Raw genomic sequence first — 14,165 nt, 5'->3', positions numbered from 1 at the left:
TCCTGCTGCTTCACTGCCTACGCACACTCTGTTTGTGTGTGTTCACATATGTGTACGTGTGTGTGTGTGTGTGTGTGTGTGTGTGTGTGTGTAAAGCACTGTAAAATAAGGTAATGGAGGAGGCAGTGGCAGCAGTAGTGCAATTGAACCCTTTGGAGACTGTGACTGTTACAGTGCTGCAGACATTCCTGCAACCCAGCAGCTGATAGCAGCAATCATACGTGAGATAGGAGCCGCAGCAACAAGCAGCTCCATTAGGCATGTCTAGTGCTCCAGGTTATCAGCTGGACACCACTAAGCCATTCAGCTAACAATACCTTTAAGTATTTCAAAATCAGTCAACAGCCACTGGTGAGTGTGGAAAAACTGAGACACAAGATGAAGACAGAAAAGGCAAGGAAGGTGATGTGGACTGCAGGAAATACAAGACAAACATTAAAGAAGAGTGGGGCATAAACAGTTTCACGTTGATGAGAGAAAAGGACGGGATGTTATGTGAATTCATCTATTTTAGAAAGTAGTTACCTTCAATTGCAGCAGCTCCTCAAGGTCTTGCATCCTCTGTTGTGCTCTTCCTCTCCTCCCACTATCCAACTCCACACTGCTGGCTGGGGACAGAGACCTGGACCGCTGCACAGGTGCACCCTGGGACAGGTAAGCAAAGAAGTACTGTTGTGAGAACTTGAGCACATTTCACTTACATAGACAGGCACAAACCCATGTAACAATTAACATCTTTAGAAACACTGAGTGAATGCCAATAATGGAATTATCCATGTTCATTTCATTTCCCCCTCACCTTGAAGTAAACATGCACATTGTCTTCTTCAGTACACACATATGCACATTCAAATAAACATGCTGCCAGAGGAATAAAGCAAGCTGGAGCAGCAGTCCGCAGAAGCCAAAGGGAGGAGGCTCACTTTTGTGTGTGTGTATGTGTGTGTTTGGAAGCGGGAGTTGCAAGCTGAGAGCGGCAAAGGTTTCTCCCTGCGACTGGCTAATGAGTATGTTCATTTCCATTTACATTGTTTCTTTGACAATAATGATGTCCCATTAGGGGAGACTAAAGGGGCTATAGATTCCAGAATGTGCTGGGCTTCATTACAAGAGGTGGGCAGGGAGGCCGCTCTAATTGCTCTACCAGGGGCCTCCAGGTTACACTTGATAGGACAACTGGAAGAGCCGCCGATTAGGGGGGGGGGGGAGTGCAGTTTGCTAGCCAGCCTCTTCTGTTGAAATAAATAAAGAAGTACAGAATTGCTGGGGCTGCGCTGTAGAAAAGCAGTGGGAACAATATGCTAGTGGAATATGAATATGAGAGGATAGGAGGCCCCCTGCGGTGCTAGGCAGGGCTGACCAGATGGCAGGCTAAAATATGCAATGTGACTAAACACACAACAGTCCTTGGGCAGGAGTGGATGAGGAGTACAGGAGGAGGAAGCGGGGGTGGTGGTGGTGGAGTGACTAATTTTATCATAGTGGTGGATCAATATGCCCCCTCCCTCAAAAGTGTTCTGATAGCTGTTACTAGCTGTATTGTCTGTTAAAGTTATACAACTTAAGATTTCTGCACTGGTTGATTTGGTGACACCTGTGGTTGCTGGAGGTAAAGGGAAGTGTGTTTTAATAAAACAGGTACCAGTGTTCCATTGCAACAGAGGAAGAGAAAGTCATATATTTGTTTGTAGTGCAGCCAAACAAACTGTGGACTGCAGTGTGTAAACAGTGAAACAGTGAAAACCTGTAAGGAGGTAGTTTCCAATATTGCACATTTAATAACAATTGCACAAAAATGTTTAAAAAATATTACTAAAATAGTAATAGCATCAGTAGATAGTGACAACATTCTCATTTCATCACTACAACATGCATATTTGTGAAATTGTTTGCTTGTGACAAAAATGTGTTGTATGTAAGTGTGTTTGGGAATGTGCTCTGGGGCTACAGTTGACTCCAGTGACCTGGTGTGCCCACTTCTGCTATCACGCCTGCATGGGTGCCAACCATGTGTTCTAACTCAGCCTTAATGACTCTATGTAACTAATTAGCAGATTGATCTGCATATTCCTGATGAGTGGCAGGCCAACTGGCTTAGCCTGTATGTACATGGGGGAAACACAGGGGCCAAAAGGGGAATCCAAATCAACTAAAATGCCTAGGATTAAAAGTAAAGATGACCAACTATGAAGTATGACTTATTGAGGATTCATTCTAAATAGGTTTTCAGGTAGAAATACATTTTGGGGAGAATTTATTCATTTATGAGCTAAATATTCTATCAGCACGGTTACTCTGTATGTGAAAGCCAGAGTGGAGAAACTGCAGTGTGTTTTGTCTGAAGCGGTACAGAAGAAGATGACACACTGACACTGACAAATGACTGAGATTTGCTGCAGATGTTCTCTCTGGTCCAGTCGCACGCCTGTCTGCCGCAGGTCCAGAAGACACATGAATGCCTTCTGTTTGTGTGGGAAGCTCTATTTTGTTGTGACATTGTTGTTAATGTTCCACAAGACAGGCTTGAAAGATGAAAAGCAGAGAACACAAGGCAAAGAAAGATGTGCCCACCATCTACCTCGGCTCGGCAGCTGGTTGGCGGCCATGACCTGACCTGTGCATCGCACCCTGTAATGGCTCTGTAAACATGAGAGTGCAATGCAGATGGAGGGGCGGAGGGCATACAGTGAGAGGGGAATGAGGAGAGAGGCCGGTATCTAAACGGAGTCTCTATGCAAGCAAGAGTAAAACTCTTATTTACTGAGGGGTCAGTGTCACTGGCTGTGGAGCAAAGAAGAAACATTTCATCGACTGCCTCCCTCCTCTTTCCCCGCCCCTCCACCCTCTCTCTCTCTCCATCTCCCAGAGAGAGGGGTCACTGTCATCAATGGGCTTCTTTATGATTGCAGCAGCGTGTCATGTGTGTGTCTGGAGCTCTCAAAGCTGAACTTGTTCACGTTCCCGAGCGAATATGAATGTTGTACACATGCACACAAGCACAGGACAAGATGCATAGATACTGTAGATAGACAAACACACATTGACATGCAAACAATGCAAACGCATGGGTGCGCACATAATCACAAAGCAAATCTATACCAAATCCATCACACATACAAAATAAAATATATAAGGGGCGTCGTGTAGCGTAGTGGTCTAAGCAGGCGCCCCATGTGTAGAGGCTACAGTCCTCGCTGCAGTCGGCCCCGGTTCGAATCCCGCATCGGACGGCCTTTCGCTGCATGTCATTCCCCCTCTCTGCCTCCCTGTTTCCTGTCTCTCTCCACTATACTATCAAATAAAGGCATAAAAAGCCCAAAAAAATATACTTTAAAAAAAAAATAAAATATATAAAAAGCAGCACAAAAGACCAAGAGACACTGGTAACCAGCTGACTAATATAAGAGCCAGTAACCTGAGCACTGAATGTAGTGGGTGAACAATATGGTGTGGAGTAGTTCCTTCAAGGAAGCAAGCTCAAAAACAAGTGAAGAGGATATTGTGCAAACTTTTTGAATCAAACCTATGCTTATAGTGAACCACTGAAATAAACCAGTAATTTGTGAGATAATTATTTAGCAAAACTCTAAATGGTTTTGAATCAAATTAATAATAATAAACTTCAGTTTAATTAATCAATTATAAGCTATTCATGCTTTCAAATCAGTTTTCCTAGTTTAAAATGAACTTTCTTCACTCAAATTCAGAAAAAACATACTTCTATTTCTTTTGGAGACAAAAACAAAGCACCTGTCTTTTACAAAATGGCCAGCATCAGTTTGACACCCACTGTATGTGGCAAACTGCGAGCCATGTACCACTGTGAACTGCTTGTCGCCTCAGCCAATAATCACATTTCACTTTAAGCACTTACTGAAAGAGCTGCAAATTGTGTCCTAGGTAGTAGCAGTGGGCTGCACAGAAGGCTCATTTCATCAGCTTTTGACCTTGCAGTTTGGAATTATTGTTTAAATGGTGTGTAATGAAGCATATCAGGTTTATGGCTTATTTGGAGCATCATCATATTTGGATATTAAGCAGCCAGCAGCGACAACTGTTCAAAATGTTCTCATTTTTTTAACAACAGCAACTTGATTTATGAAGTTCATATGATGCTTACACCAATTTTACAGCTCTTTTGACTCAGTGAAGGAGAGGATGATTCAAGTACTGGCTGAGGAGATGAACATGCCACTGTGCCACGTGGCTGTGGGCTGCAGGAGTGAAGAATGTTGGTTCACTCCCAGCGGCCTGACATGACAGCTTTGTAGTCACCACTCAGGAAATACAAGAAAGTGTTCATAAACAAACTGAACTGTGAAAATTAAATCTGAAATTATACCTTAAATTTCATGCAATTGAGTTATAAACTCTATAAACAATTTCTATTACTGAGTAAGTTTGCCGAGTTTGAGTAATGTTTGCCGAGCCGCTGCTATATGATAATGTTGCAGCCTTAGAATTTAATTTGTAAATGTTTGTTTGCAATAGTGGGGTTAGGGGCAAAGAGGACTATAGCATCACATCAAGTGAAGCTCAGGCATGTACATGTGTGACAGGGACAATCTTATTTATGGACTTTTTGTGTCATCTCTGAAATAATGTGCCATGCCCTGCCCATGTGGTGAGAAGGAGTAGGACTAAGTGTCCTATCAATACAGATTTTTGCTATCAGCACTCATTTTATACTCATGGAAGGTATGTAAATGTGCTGAAAAGGTTCAAAATGCTGAATTCTAACTGTAGGTCTAGTTTGATAGGCAGGTTTAGTGTCTTCTTGAAAAGGACAATCCATCTGAATGATGTTAAACACTGATTTATACTTTAAAAAATCCTATTATGATTCATGTTTTTATTCAGTGTAATAAGATATCAAAAATGTATTGTGTGAAAAATGCATTACAGTCCCACTGATTCACAATATCAGCACAAGGATCAAAATTGGCATATTTCTAAATAATTAACTGTAGGTGCACAACAGACAGATTGTGTATGTGTGTGTGTCCTAGGGCAAACACAGCAGAGCCTCCAGAAAAGGGAAGCACATCAAATGATATCAATACTATTTATTTATTTTGTACAAAATAATTACATTACATGTATAAACTACCAAACCAGAAGCCCTTCCATTGAGGCTATAATGAGGACAGCGGTATAAATCAAACAATGTGTCTCCAGGCCAGCTTTACAGTGAGTGAGGCCATCTAGAAACATGTCCTGCCAAACTTATGAGTGGAATACTGAGAAGATCAAAAGCTTCTTTCTTGTTCATAATGTACTGCTGAAGCGGTAAATTAGCCAGTGCCTGAGCCCAAGGCATGCGTGAAACCAGCAGCACACGCCGGCCTGGTCACAGTAGGAGGGGCATCTGTGTGTGTGTTGTGGAGTTCAGGACAAAGGTTGGCAGAGGCAGGGTCTGATAAATCACATGATTCTCAGACCATTTCCTTCATATCCCCCCTCTATGGCTTTGATGTGATCTGAGCAAAGTGGTAACGGATAATTGTGGGCATGTTAGCCCTATGCGCTGTCTTTGATATAATTGGCAGTAGTGTGTGCTAATCTACCTGCTGTCTTCTGATGGAACTGGTGGATCTACGTTGAAGGGTCTTGTCCTCTGGCCTGGGGTCTGAGCCTCGGGTGGAGGCCTGGTCACAGTCTGGGCTAGACCTCTGAACTGCGGCATCAGCCTGCTCTGACACCACCGCCTGTAAGGAGAGAAAAACAAATGGATGTCAAAAGATGTCAAAAGAACACAAGAAAGGTAGAGCAGGACAGGTTTATAGGTGGGGAGAACACAAGATAAGTTATAAGACAAACTGTGAATCCAAAATTACAGTAAAGCCGTGCTCGGACTAGTTTTACAGTCGATTTTGAAATTGGTTTCCTCACACACATAACAAAAAACTTCACAGATGTTCTTCTCCCTAATCTCAAATATGCACACACTACAAGATATGAAAATAATGGCACATCACACTCTACTATTGTTAACATTATTGTTCTAGAGGGAGCAACGGGGAGCAATGCACCACCTCACGTGATCTCATCGCACATGATCTCCATGTGGTGCAACAACTTCTTGTAACATTAGCAAATCTGCAGTGAGTAAAAACAAAGAGCAGAAGGCTAAACGAGTCTAGACGAGAAAATGTTTGGGGAGACGCAGTTGACACGGGTTGTCTATTCTTCAGCGAGAACTGGAGATGAGATTTTTCAGTCAGTTTTAGTATATGTAACAGTAGTATGCTTGCTATCATTAACCTTGAGGGCTAGAATGTTTATCGTTTCTTGGCAACACCGTCACCGTCGACGGTTATCATCCTGTTTTAAACTCCTAAATATCTATTAAATATTTATACATATAAATATTTGGACGATGTTTGATATCATCGGAGCGGCCCTGTTTGCGAGCAGTTCCGGAGGTTTAAGACTGGATCTGTAAACCCCTCACACTACCAGATAATCTGGGCTGGACATCGGTACCGACCAAGGCCCAGGACCACCGATCTGATCGTTGGAGGGTTGAATCACGGTTAAATCAACTCAAAACTCCTGTAGTCTGAGCCCGGCGTAAGAGGACTGGCTAAAGCACATGTCAGAAAACTAGCTGCATTGTCTAGACTCTAGGACATGCTATAAACTTGCATGTGTCAACATGAGTGTTTGTGTGTATGGCAGAACAGTAATTTGAAACATGATGAAATGTTGCCAGCTCAGATGCAACGCAACAAAAAAGGAAGGTACAGTAATAATGTATGCTGAAGTCAATAAAAAGATGTGTCATGTGGAAGTGGGACAGGTATCTACCACCTCCAGCATTGTGGCGTGTGTGCTATTATATCCCGTCTATTTATCAGTGTCTTTTAGCCAGGGTCTTGCAACATCTGCACACCTCAGCACACAGCAGGGTCTACCAAAACAAACTGAGGGGGACAAGGATAAAGGAGCGGGAACCACCCACAGAGGAGGAGGTTGTGTTGCACGCACACACCCACACATGTGCATTCTGATAAAGATACCGATCTTTATAATGTCCATGTCACTTAAATGTCACCACTGCTGTCATAAACAGTTCATATGGCCCTTTATGATTGCGTGTTTGTGTTTGTCTGCTAGCTTTAAGGAACTGGATACATTCAGTTTTATAGAAACATGTCAAAGGACATGTATATACATTTTATGTAAGCTTAGTTGAAGGCTGGGTCCGTTTATCTTGATGTCAAAACTCACCCCTCTTGACTCCATCACCTTACTGCATATTCACACCTATCTTTTCTTAAATCCTTAATATACAGGTGTGAAACACTTAAAACAACATCCTCACCTGCTGCTATCAACACAACACATCAAACTGAAGCCTTTTGACAAAAAGAGGCCTTCACAACTGTGCTGTACTGGGAGCCCAGGTAGTGAAGAAAACCGCACAGGATGTCATCACCTTTTTTCCAACAAGTCCTGATTGCATTATCAGAAACCTGGCATCTGGGCGTGACCTTGTTAACTGCCAGGGTAATCAACTTTAACCAAAGGGGAGGAGAGGGGATGATAAATTATTAGTGAGGAAGATTTTGTTCATGTTTTATTAAATTGGCCTGTCAAACGGGGTTGGTCAAATTATCTGGGGCCTCGTTTATTGGAGGCCGGCCATATTGGCGCATCTGTTACAATTATTTATAATTTCCAGGCAGTCAGGAGGACGAACTGGGTTTTTCGGCATCAGCCACATAAAGCAATTTAGAAATTAACTGATGTGGGAGTGTCAGAGTTTTTTCCTCTCAAAATCTCTCTCATCCATCCTGATTTTCATCCAGCAAAAAGTTTAACAAAAAATAAACAAAAACAAAAAAAAGAGACTGTAAAGCAACAAAGATGTAAAAAGGGAAAATGTAAACATATTACAAGGAGCTTAGTGAACACAACGGACGAGGAGAGTGCATGAGATTGAAAGAGAGTAAGAGAGCATGCAGGTGCAGTGAAAAAAAGAGCAAAAGACTGGGGGGGGGGGGGGGGGGGGCTGAGGGAGAGAAGGAGAAAAAAAAAAGAAAAGCCGGTCTTGGTAATTACTGAACACGATTAGGTTCTTGGGGGAACTTGTCTGGCACTCGCGGCCCTCGCTGGTGAGGATGCGGCAGGCAGGACCATATGGAGCGAGGCTTGTGATTGTGCTCCCTGAAGCTCGTGACCCGTCTGCTGCCGAGCCCTTGAGCTGAATGTGAAATGAGACTTGCCAGGCCTAATGTTCTACACATGCACCATTTATGCCACAAAACAAATCTGATCACTGTTAATTATGGAGCAGCTATAATCAGGAGGGGCCCCTGAAACACACACACAGGTGCACACACACACACGCACACACACGGCTACAAGCAACACAAACACATTTACACACATCTGTGGAGGGACAGGATTTGTGAAAGTGATTGGATAGGCCTGAGAAGTGAGGTCTACAATGTGCCCCCCCCCCACCAGGCCAAGTTCACTTTGCATTCAAGATGGTGATTCTTCAAAGTATATGTGAGTGCAAATATGTAGAAGGACAGTGAGTAGGATGTAGGGTACATGTGTGTGTGTGTGTGTGTGTGTGTGTGTGTGTGTGTGTGTGTGTGTTGTGTGTGTGTACACAGCCCTGAGTCCTCCCACACAGTCTGTTTGACCCGAGTGTGTGTGCTTGAACGAGTGAGTGCATGTATCTGCAGCGGCACATGGCTGTGCTTCATTAATGAGGCGAGCTGTGCTACGCAGAGGTTCTCATCTAATGAGAGCAGTTGAGCTGGTAAAACACACCACTGGAGTCCATGTCATTAGTATATTTCTGGCCCTGGACATGGCCCTCCTCCAAACACACGCTCATATTCAAACTAAACAATATTTACTAATCATACTCTCAGCATACACAAGATGAGTGGTTGACAAAAATAGCATTTCACGTCATAAAATATTTATCTGACTTTTTTTTTTTTTTTTTTTTTTTAAATCAAAGTCTTTTGTAATATATATTTGAATTTATAAACTAGATTTCAGTTTTTCTAAGTTTTCAGATTAGGACGATTACTGATTTATCTGAAGGGGAAGTGGTGTATGTAAATACAAGCAGCGGGTTGCAATACATTTTTAACATGCTCCTAGAGAGGTCCCGACAGCTGAGCTAAAGAAGTGGCATTCCAGATGGGGAACAAATGAAGAGAGCAGTCAGAGTCAAAACAAGACCGATGTGAAGATAACTCAAATATATCTGACTTATACAAGCTTTTCATCACAGTCTCCTGAAGATCAGCAGAGAGGACTAAAAGTGCGCTGATGCAAAGTCAAGGTAAATATCATGTACAGGCAGAAATCCATCTTTATTCTTTCTTGGGTATCTTCCTCTATCCTTATACTGTTCTAAGGTCCACTGAAAGGTCATAGATACAAAAAAGTGTTGTATAAAATACACAAGAGAACCCTATGGCTGACTTATTCTGTTTGCATAGCTCTTGGTTGAAAAAATAATTTCCATGTTTCTTTGTAGCATTACGGTTTCGTCGTTTTCAGTTGATGGTCGCTATTAATGATGATGATGATCAAAAGAAACGCCTCACCTAAGCGAAACGTGACCCGGCAAAACGGTGGGTGTATTTATGCGCACATGTGTGTGTAACTAGCACTTTAATTATACATCTAAAAGTGTTTATATTGGTTAACATAAATAACAAGCCAGAAGCAGATGTTAAAAACCATCTCAACAAGCCAGGGGAGATGCATCATGTGGGCTTCTATCAATTTATAAAAAAAAAAGGGAAAAAAAGCATGGTCCTCCTGGGAAATGTTGCTTCTATGCTTAAGGTTATAATCATATGATGGACTTTTATATGTTTTCAGCATTTTGTGTATCATGTGCTAAAATTGCATAAAAATGTAAATGTTGCACTGCTTTGAAATTAAGGTAATGATGTAGGTGCACAATTCTTTAAGGAGCACCATAGTGAGTGGGGTGGCTGGGCCATAGTAAGAGGTCATGGTGAGAGAATAAGTGTATTTAATGAAAGTAGGCCATCTTCTAATGAGAGGGAAAGCACAGATTTAACTGTTATACTGTGGTTCTTTTTCAGGGAGTGACAGTAAGCCAGAATGAAAAATACCCAGAACGCGAACCTGAAGCAGCTAAATGGAATTTAGCTATCATTAAAAGTTCATTATTTACACCTGTGCTTTTCCTACTGTGACACGTCAAAATGTCTACTGTGAAAAAGGCTGCATTAAAAAGTTTTCAAACATTTCAAAAGACACTGGGGCTTCTTTCTCTGAAATTTAGAAGAAACTTTTCTGGAGTGAATGAACATGCTTAATTTTCTATTTCTAACGCTGATGAGAGTATAAACACTGCTTTGAACGACTGCCCACACAATTAACAACTTACCACTCATTTACTGTGGTGAAGGTTCCAGAAAGCCCGAGGTCTGCTATGGATTCTAATGTTGGTCTTTAATCACCGCACAGCTCTGACAGTAGCCAAACACTAGACTACAATAAATACAATAATGCAGTTTGGGAAATAGTCATAAATGATTAAATGTTCACTGTAGCTAGTTTTTTGTCCACTAATGAGGGATCTTCCTTGCCTCTAGATTGTGATGGTGACCACCCAACCTGGCAGCCCAAACCTCCCCAACCTGGCAGTTTGTTCAGACTGCATCACATGGTGTGTGGGGGTCACCCAGGTGTCTGGTGATCGGCTAGGCCCTACAGCTAGCAGATGAGGGCATGAGGCCATTTCTAGCCTGACATTATGGAGAAAGCTCAACATTTTCAGTTCACAAGTACACAATACTGAACACACCTGAAAATAAAGTGCAAGTAGAGTTGAAACAATTAGTCCATTTGTTGACTGAGTAAATCATTTAACTTTTTTATGAAGCAAAAACAAGTCTTCTACAATAAGATAATTTGTGCTTTTTTTTTTTTAAATTACTTTTTTTTGAAGACGTTACCTTTCACTGCAGCAAACTATGATGGGCATTTTAAAAATTTTCCTGGAATTTTACACTCATTAAAACAATTGAGAGATTAATCAATAATAAAAATTAGGTAAGACCGAGGTGCAAGGATAATGTTTTGCTATGTGGAACTGTAAAATTACTGTTTGGGAAAAAAAAATAGAAAAGAAACGCAGCATCAATTTCTTAATCTAATGTTGACCCTGTGAGGTTAATCGATATAGGAGGCTAACAAGCTATAGCATTATTCATATTAGATGACAGCACCAGACATTGTTCATGTACGTTTAAGCCTTTATAAAGTCGTGTTAAGCTTCCTGTAAAGAGTTAACTTGGCATAAGACAGGAGAGAACAGACAGTCAATCCTGGTGCACAGCATGGAAGTATAACACACAATGGGTGTTATTCCTCTCACCAACCCTCCACCTTCACCCCCCCCAAAACCACTGCGGGAGGGGTGTTCAAAGCCGTCGCTCTGGTCCATATTCAAATGAGCACTGCGTCTCCCCCCTGTGCTCCCGTAGCGATCAGCACTTTGATCACCTCCAATGGTAACTTCCACCAAAACATTTAAAATTAAAATCAAATCTGCCTTAACAACCTGAGCATTAGAATTTAACAGGTGTTCGGGAGGAAGTTGTTACAGAATTTGCGATTATGCGCTCGGATACACACACCTTTAGTCAAACACGCACTCATGCAGACACACACGTACACACATACACACAACCTGTCAGTGAAATTACAGAGTGGGAAACAGAAAGCCCTCCTGACTGAGCGCTATACCTTGGGATACTCGATCTGTTCACTTTGATGTTAAAGAAAGTTAAAAGTTAAAGAAACAAATCAGCGAGACAGCAGCTACATGTGTTCAGTAAACAAAAGTTAATATTAATTCTTAGCACATGTATATACATGATATTTTTGTAATTACATCTCAAGCCTGAAAGTGTGTGATGCTTTTTTTTTCTTTTTTTTCTTTTTTTTAATTCTGACCTGGGCTGGGGAAGAGAGAGAAGGTAGAGTTGATCAAGCAAACACATATGTATACACACATATACACACATACATACATACACTTTATACATGCATGCCCACACTACACACACAGCACTAACTACATCTTCCCTAAATGTAGTATTAATTACTGGGGGAACACTGCAGTACTGTATTTAATTACCGACTAAATGATCCATTTATACTTCACCGCTGGTTAAATTAACAGGGTTAAGTGAGACAGGGCGATTGTAACTCACTTAACATTTGAGCTGATATCTTTTAGCTTCCACAGTCTGGGGACAGCACTGTCAGAAAATATCAACCAATCAAATTAAACAATTACAGTCTGTGGAGGCACAGAAATTACTCAACTGCTGCAAAAATATGATCTTCAGCTACAGAGTTGTTTTATCTGCAAAAGGAATGAAAGTCATACTGCAGAACAGACAGAGACTCATTATAACGACAAATGCAGCTCCCTACAATGTTGGTGGAATGAGGCTGTGTGGCTCAAGAGTACAAGATACAGATACCTGTTACTATTCTCAACCAAGTCTTTGACACTGTGTGGTCCAAGAAACACCTATCACCATGTCATTAGGAGTTATTAAAGGACACTTAAATTGTGGCTGCACCATTAAATTTATAGTACACCTTCGATCCCCTTGGGGTGACAGTTCAAAGGTAGTGAGCTAAAGCCGAACCCTCGCTGACTGAAAGATGTAGAACTGTAACTCAGAGATCATCTTCAAGAACAGTATCAGGCTCCAATTAAATCACCTCTCTCCACCTCTTATCTGTCTTTTCTGCTATGTGACCGGAGTGTATTAAAAGGACTTCCAGATACTTGGGTGGGAGGAGAAAAAGAAGATAGATAAAGTAAGTAAGTCAGAGAGTGCATGTGCGCCCAGGACTGAGAACGAGGGAAGATCAGATAGCTGACATGAAAGACACTGCCGCTAAGAGAGATGGATAGATCAAGGGTGAACTAGAGTGATATCAAGAGTGTGATTCTCAGTTAAAGACCACCACCACAGGCCTTGCTGGGGCTTATCAGTTACTGCTGTGCCTACTAATCCACCTACACATTGCCGTTTCTCTACCTTAGGACAATTAGACACTGGCTCTGGACAGGTGATTGACAGAAGCATCATAATATAATGTATTTATTATGTAAGAAAAGGCATCGATATAATATACAGGGAATAATAAGCATATATTTTTGTTGTCCATACCCACACAAGTGCATACCAAAGTTCAACAACTTCTGCAGCAGAGTAGCTATCATAGAAAACCACTTCTTAGCCTGGGGTTGTGATGCACTTAATAAACTCCAAAAAGGAGAAGGCCTGTGTGGAGGAGATGGTGAAGAATGAGAGGGGTGCTTACCTTAAAGTTGGTTTGTCTGTTGGGTGACGGGTAAATTGTTGTCTGCTGAGCCTGTAGCTGCTGCTGTTGCTGCAGTTGTATTTGCTCCTGCTGCTGTTGTTGTTGTAGCTGGGTCTGGAGTTGCAGGATGTGTTGGTCTTTCTGAGCCAGCTGGCTACTGAGCTCCTGGTGACTCTGACGGAGGTTGGCCTCACCGGACATGAGGGCCTGGTAGCATTGACTCAGCTCCTTGTACAGCTGTCAACAAGCACAAATAGATGAAGAGCACGAGGGGAGGTGAAGAGGTAAGGGAATGGGTCAGGTTAACCAAGGATGGGATGTCAAATAGAGGAAGATAACACAAAATCACTCATGGGATTGGGCAACATGGAAACTGACAAGTGTTTCCATATGAGGATGTTTTTTTTAATTTCCACAGCAATAGGAAAAACATGTGCTAAGATCATCTAAGTAAGAACGAAAAGGAAAAATGAAAGGAAAAAAGACAACAAAAAGAAGATAATATGAAGTGAGACAAAAATGTTCCCTTAATATTCATGTTTTAAGACTAATAATTTCCCCAAGACTCTCCCTATGCCCCTCCCTGTGCAGGGCTGTGTATGGCACAGTGGTGCAGTCATCAGACAGAGGGGTGGTATGTTGAGAACCCATTCACAGTAACAGGATACTGTGAGAAAAGTCCTTCTTTTCTGGCACTAGTAAAATAATTGTAGGTTACAGCTAGCTTGGAAATAAATCACCACAGCGGGTGAGGCCTGAGTGGAGTGCAACAAAGTGGTTATAATAATGATGAGTTT

General features: G+C 41.8%; 1 protein-coding gene across 1 annotated transcript in view; it reads right to left on the bottom strand.

Annotated features, from left to right (window-relative positions):
* cntln (centlein, centrosomal protein) overlaps positions 1 to 14,165 on the bottom strand; it is an 81,149-nt gene that overhangs the window by 52,923 nt on the left and 14,061 nt on the right. The window contains exons 9-11 of the mRNA XM_056372886.1: positions 13,369 to 13,605; positions 5,568 to 5,708; positions 526 to 645 (exon numbers count right to left, since the gene is read on the bottom strand). Of these exons, the coding sequence (XP_056228861.1) occupies positions 526 to 645; positions 5,568 to 5,708; positions 13,369 to 13,605 (498 nt within the window). The remainder of the gene's footprint in view (positions 1 to 525; positions 646 to 5,567; positions 5,709 to 13,368; positions 13,606 to 14,165) is intronic.

Source organism: Seriola aureovittata, chromosome 3, assembly GCF_021018895.1.
Source record: "Seriola aureovittata isolate HTS-2021-v1 ecotype China chromosome 3, ASM2101889v1, whole genome shotgun sequence".
Classification (NCBI taxonomy): Eukaryota; Metazoa; Chordata; class Actinopteri; order Carangiformes; family Carangidae; genus Seriola; species Seriola aureovittata.
The sequence above is the reverse complement of the archived record's forward strand: the minus strand, read 5'-3'. Positions and strand labels throughout refer to the sequence as shown.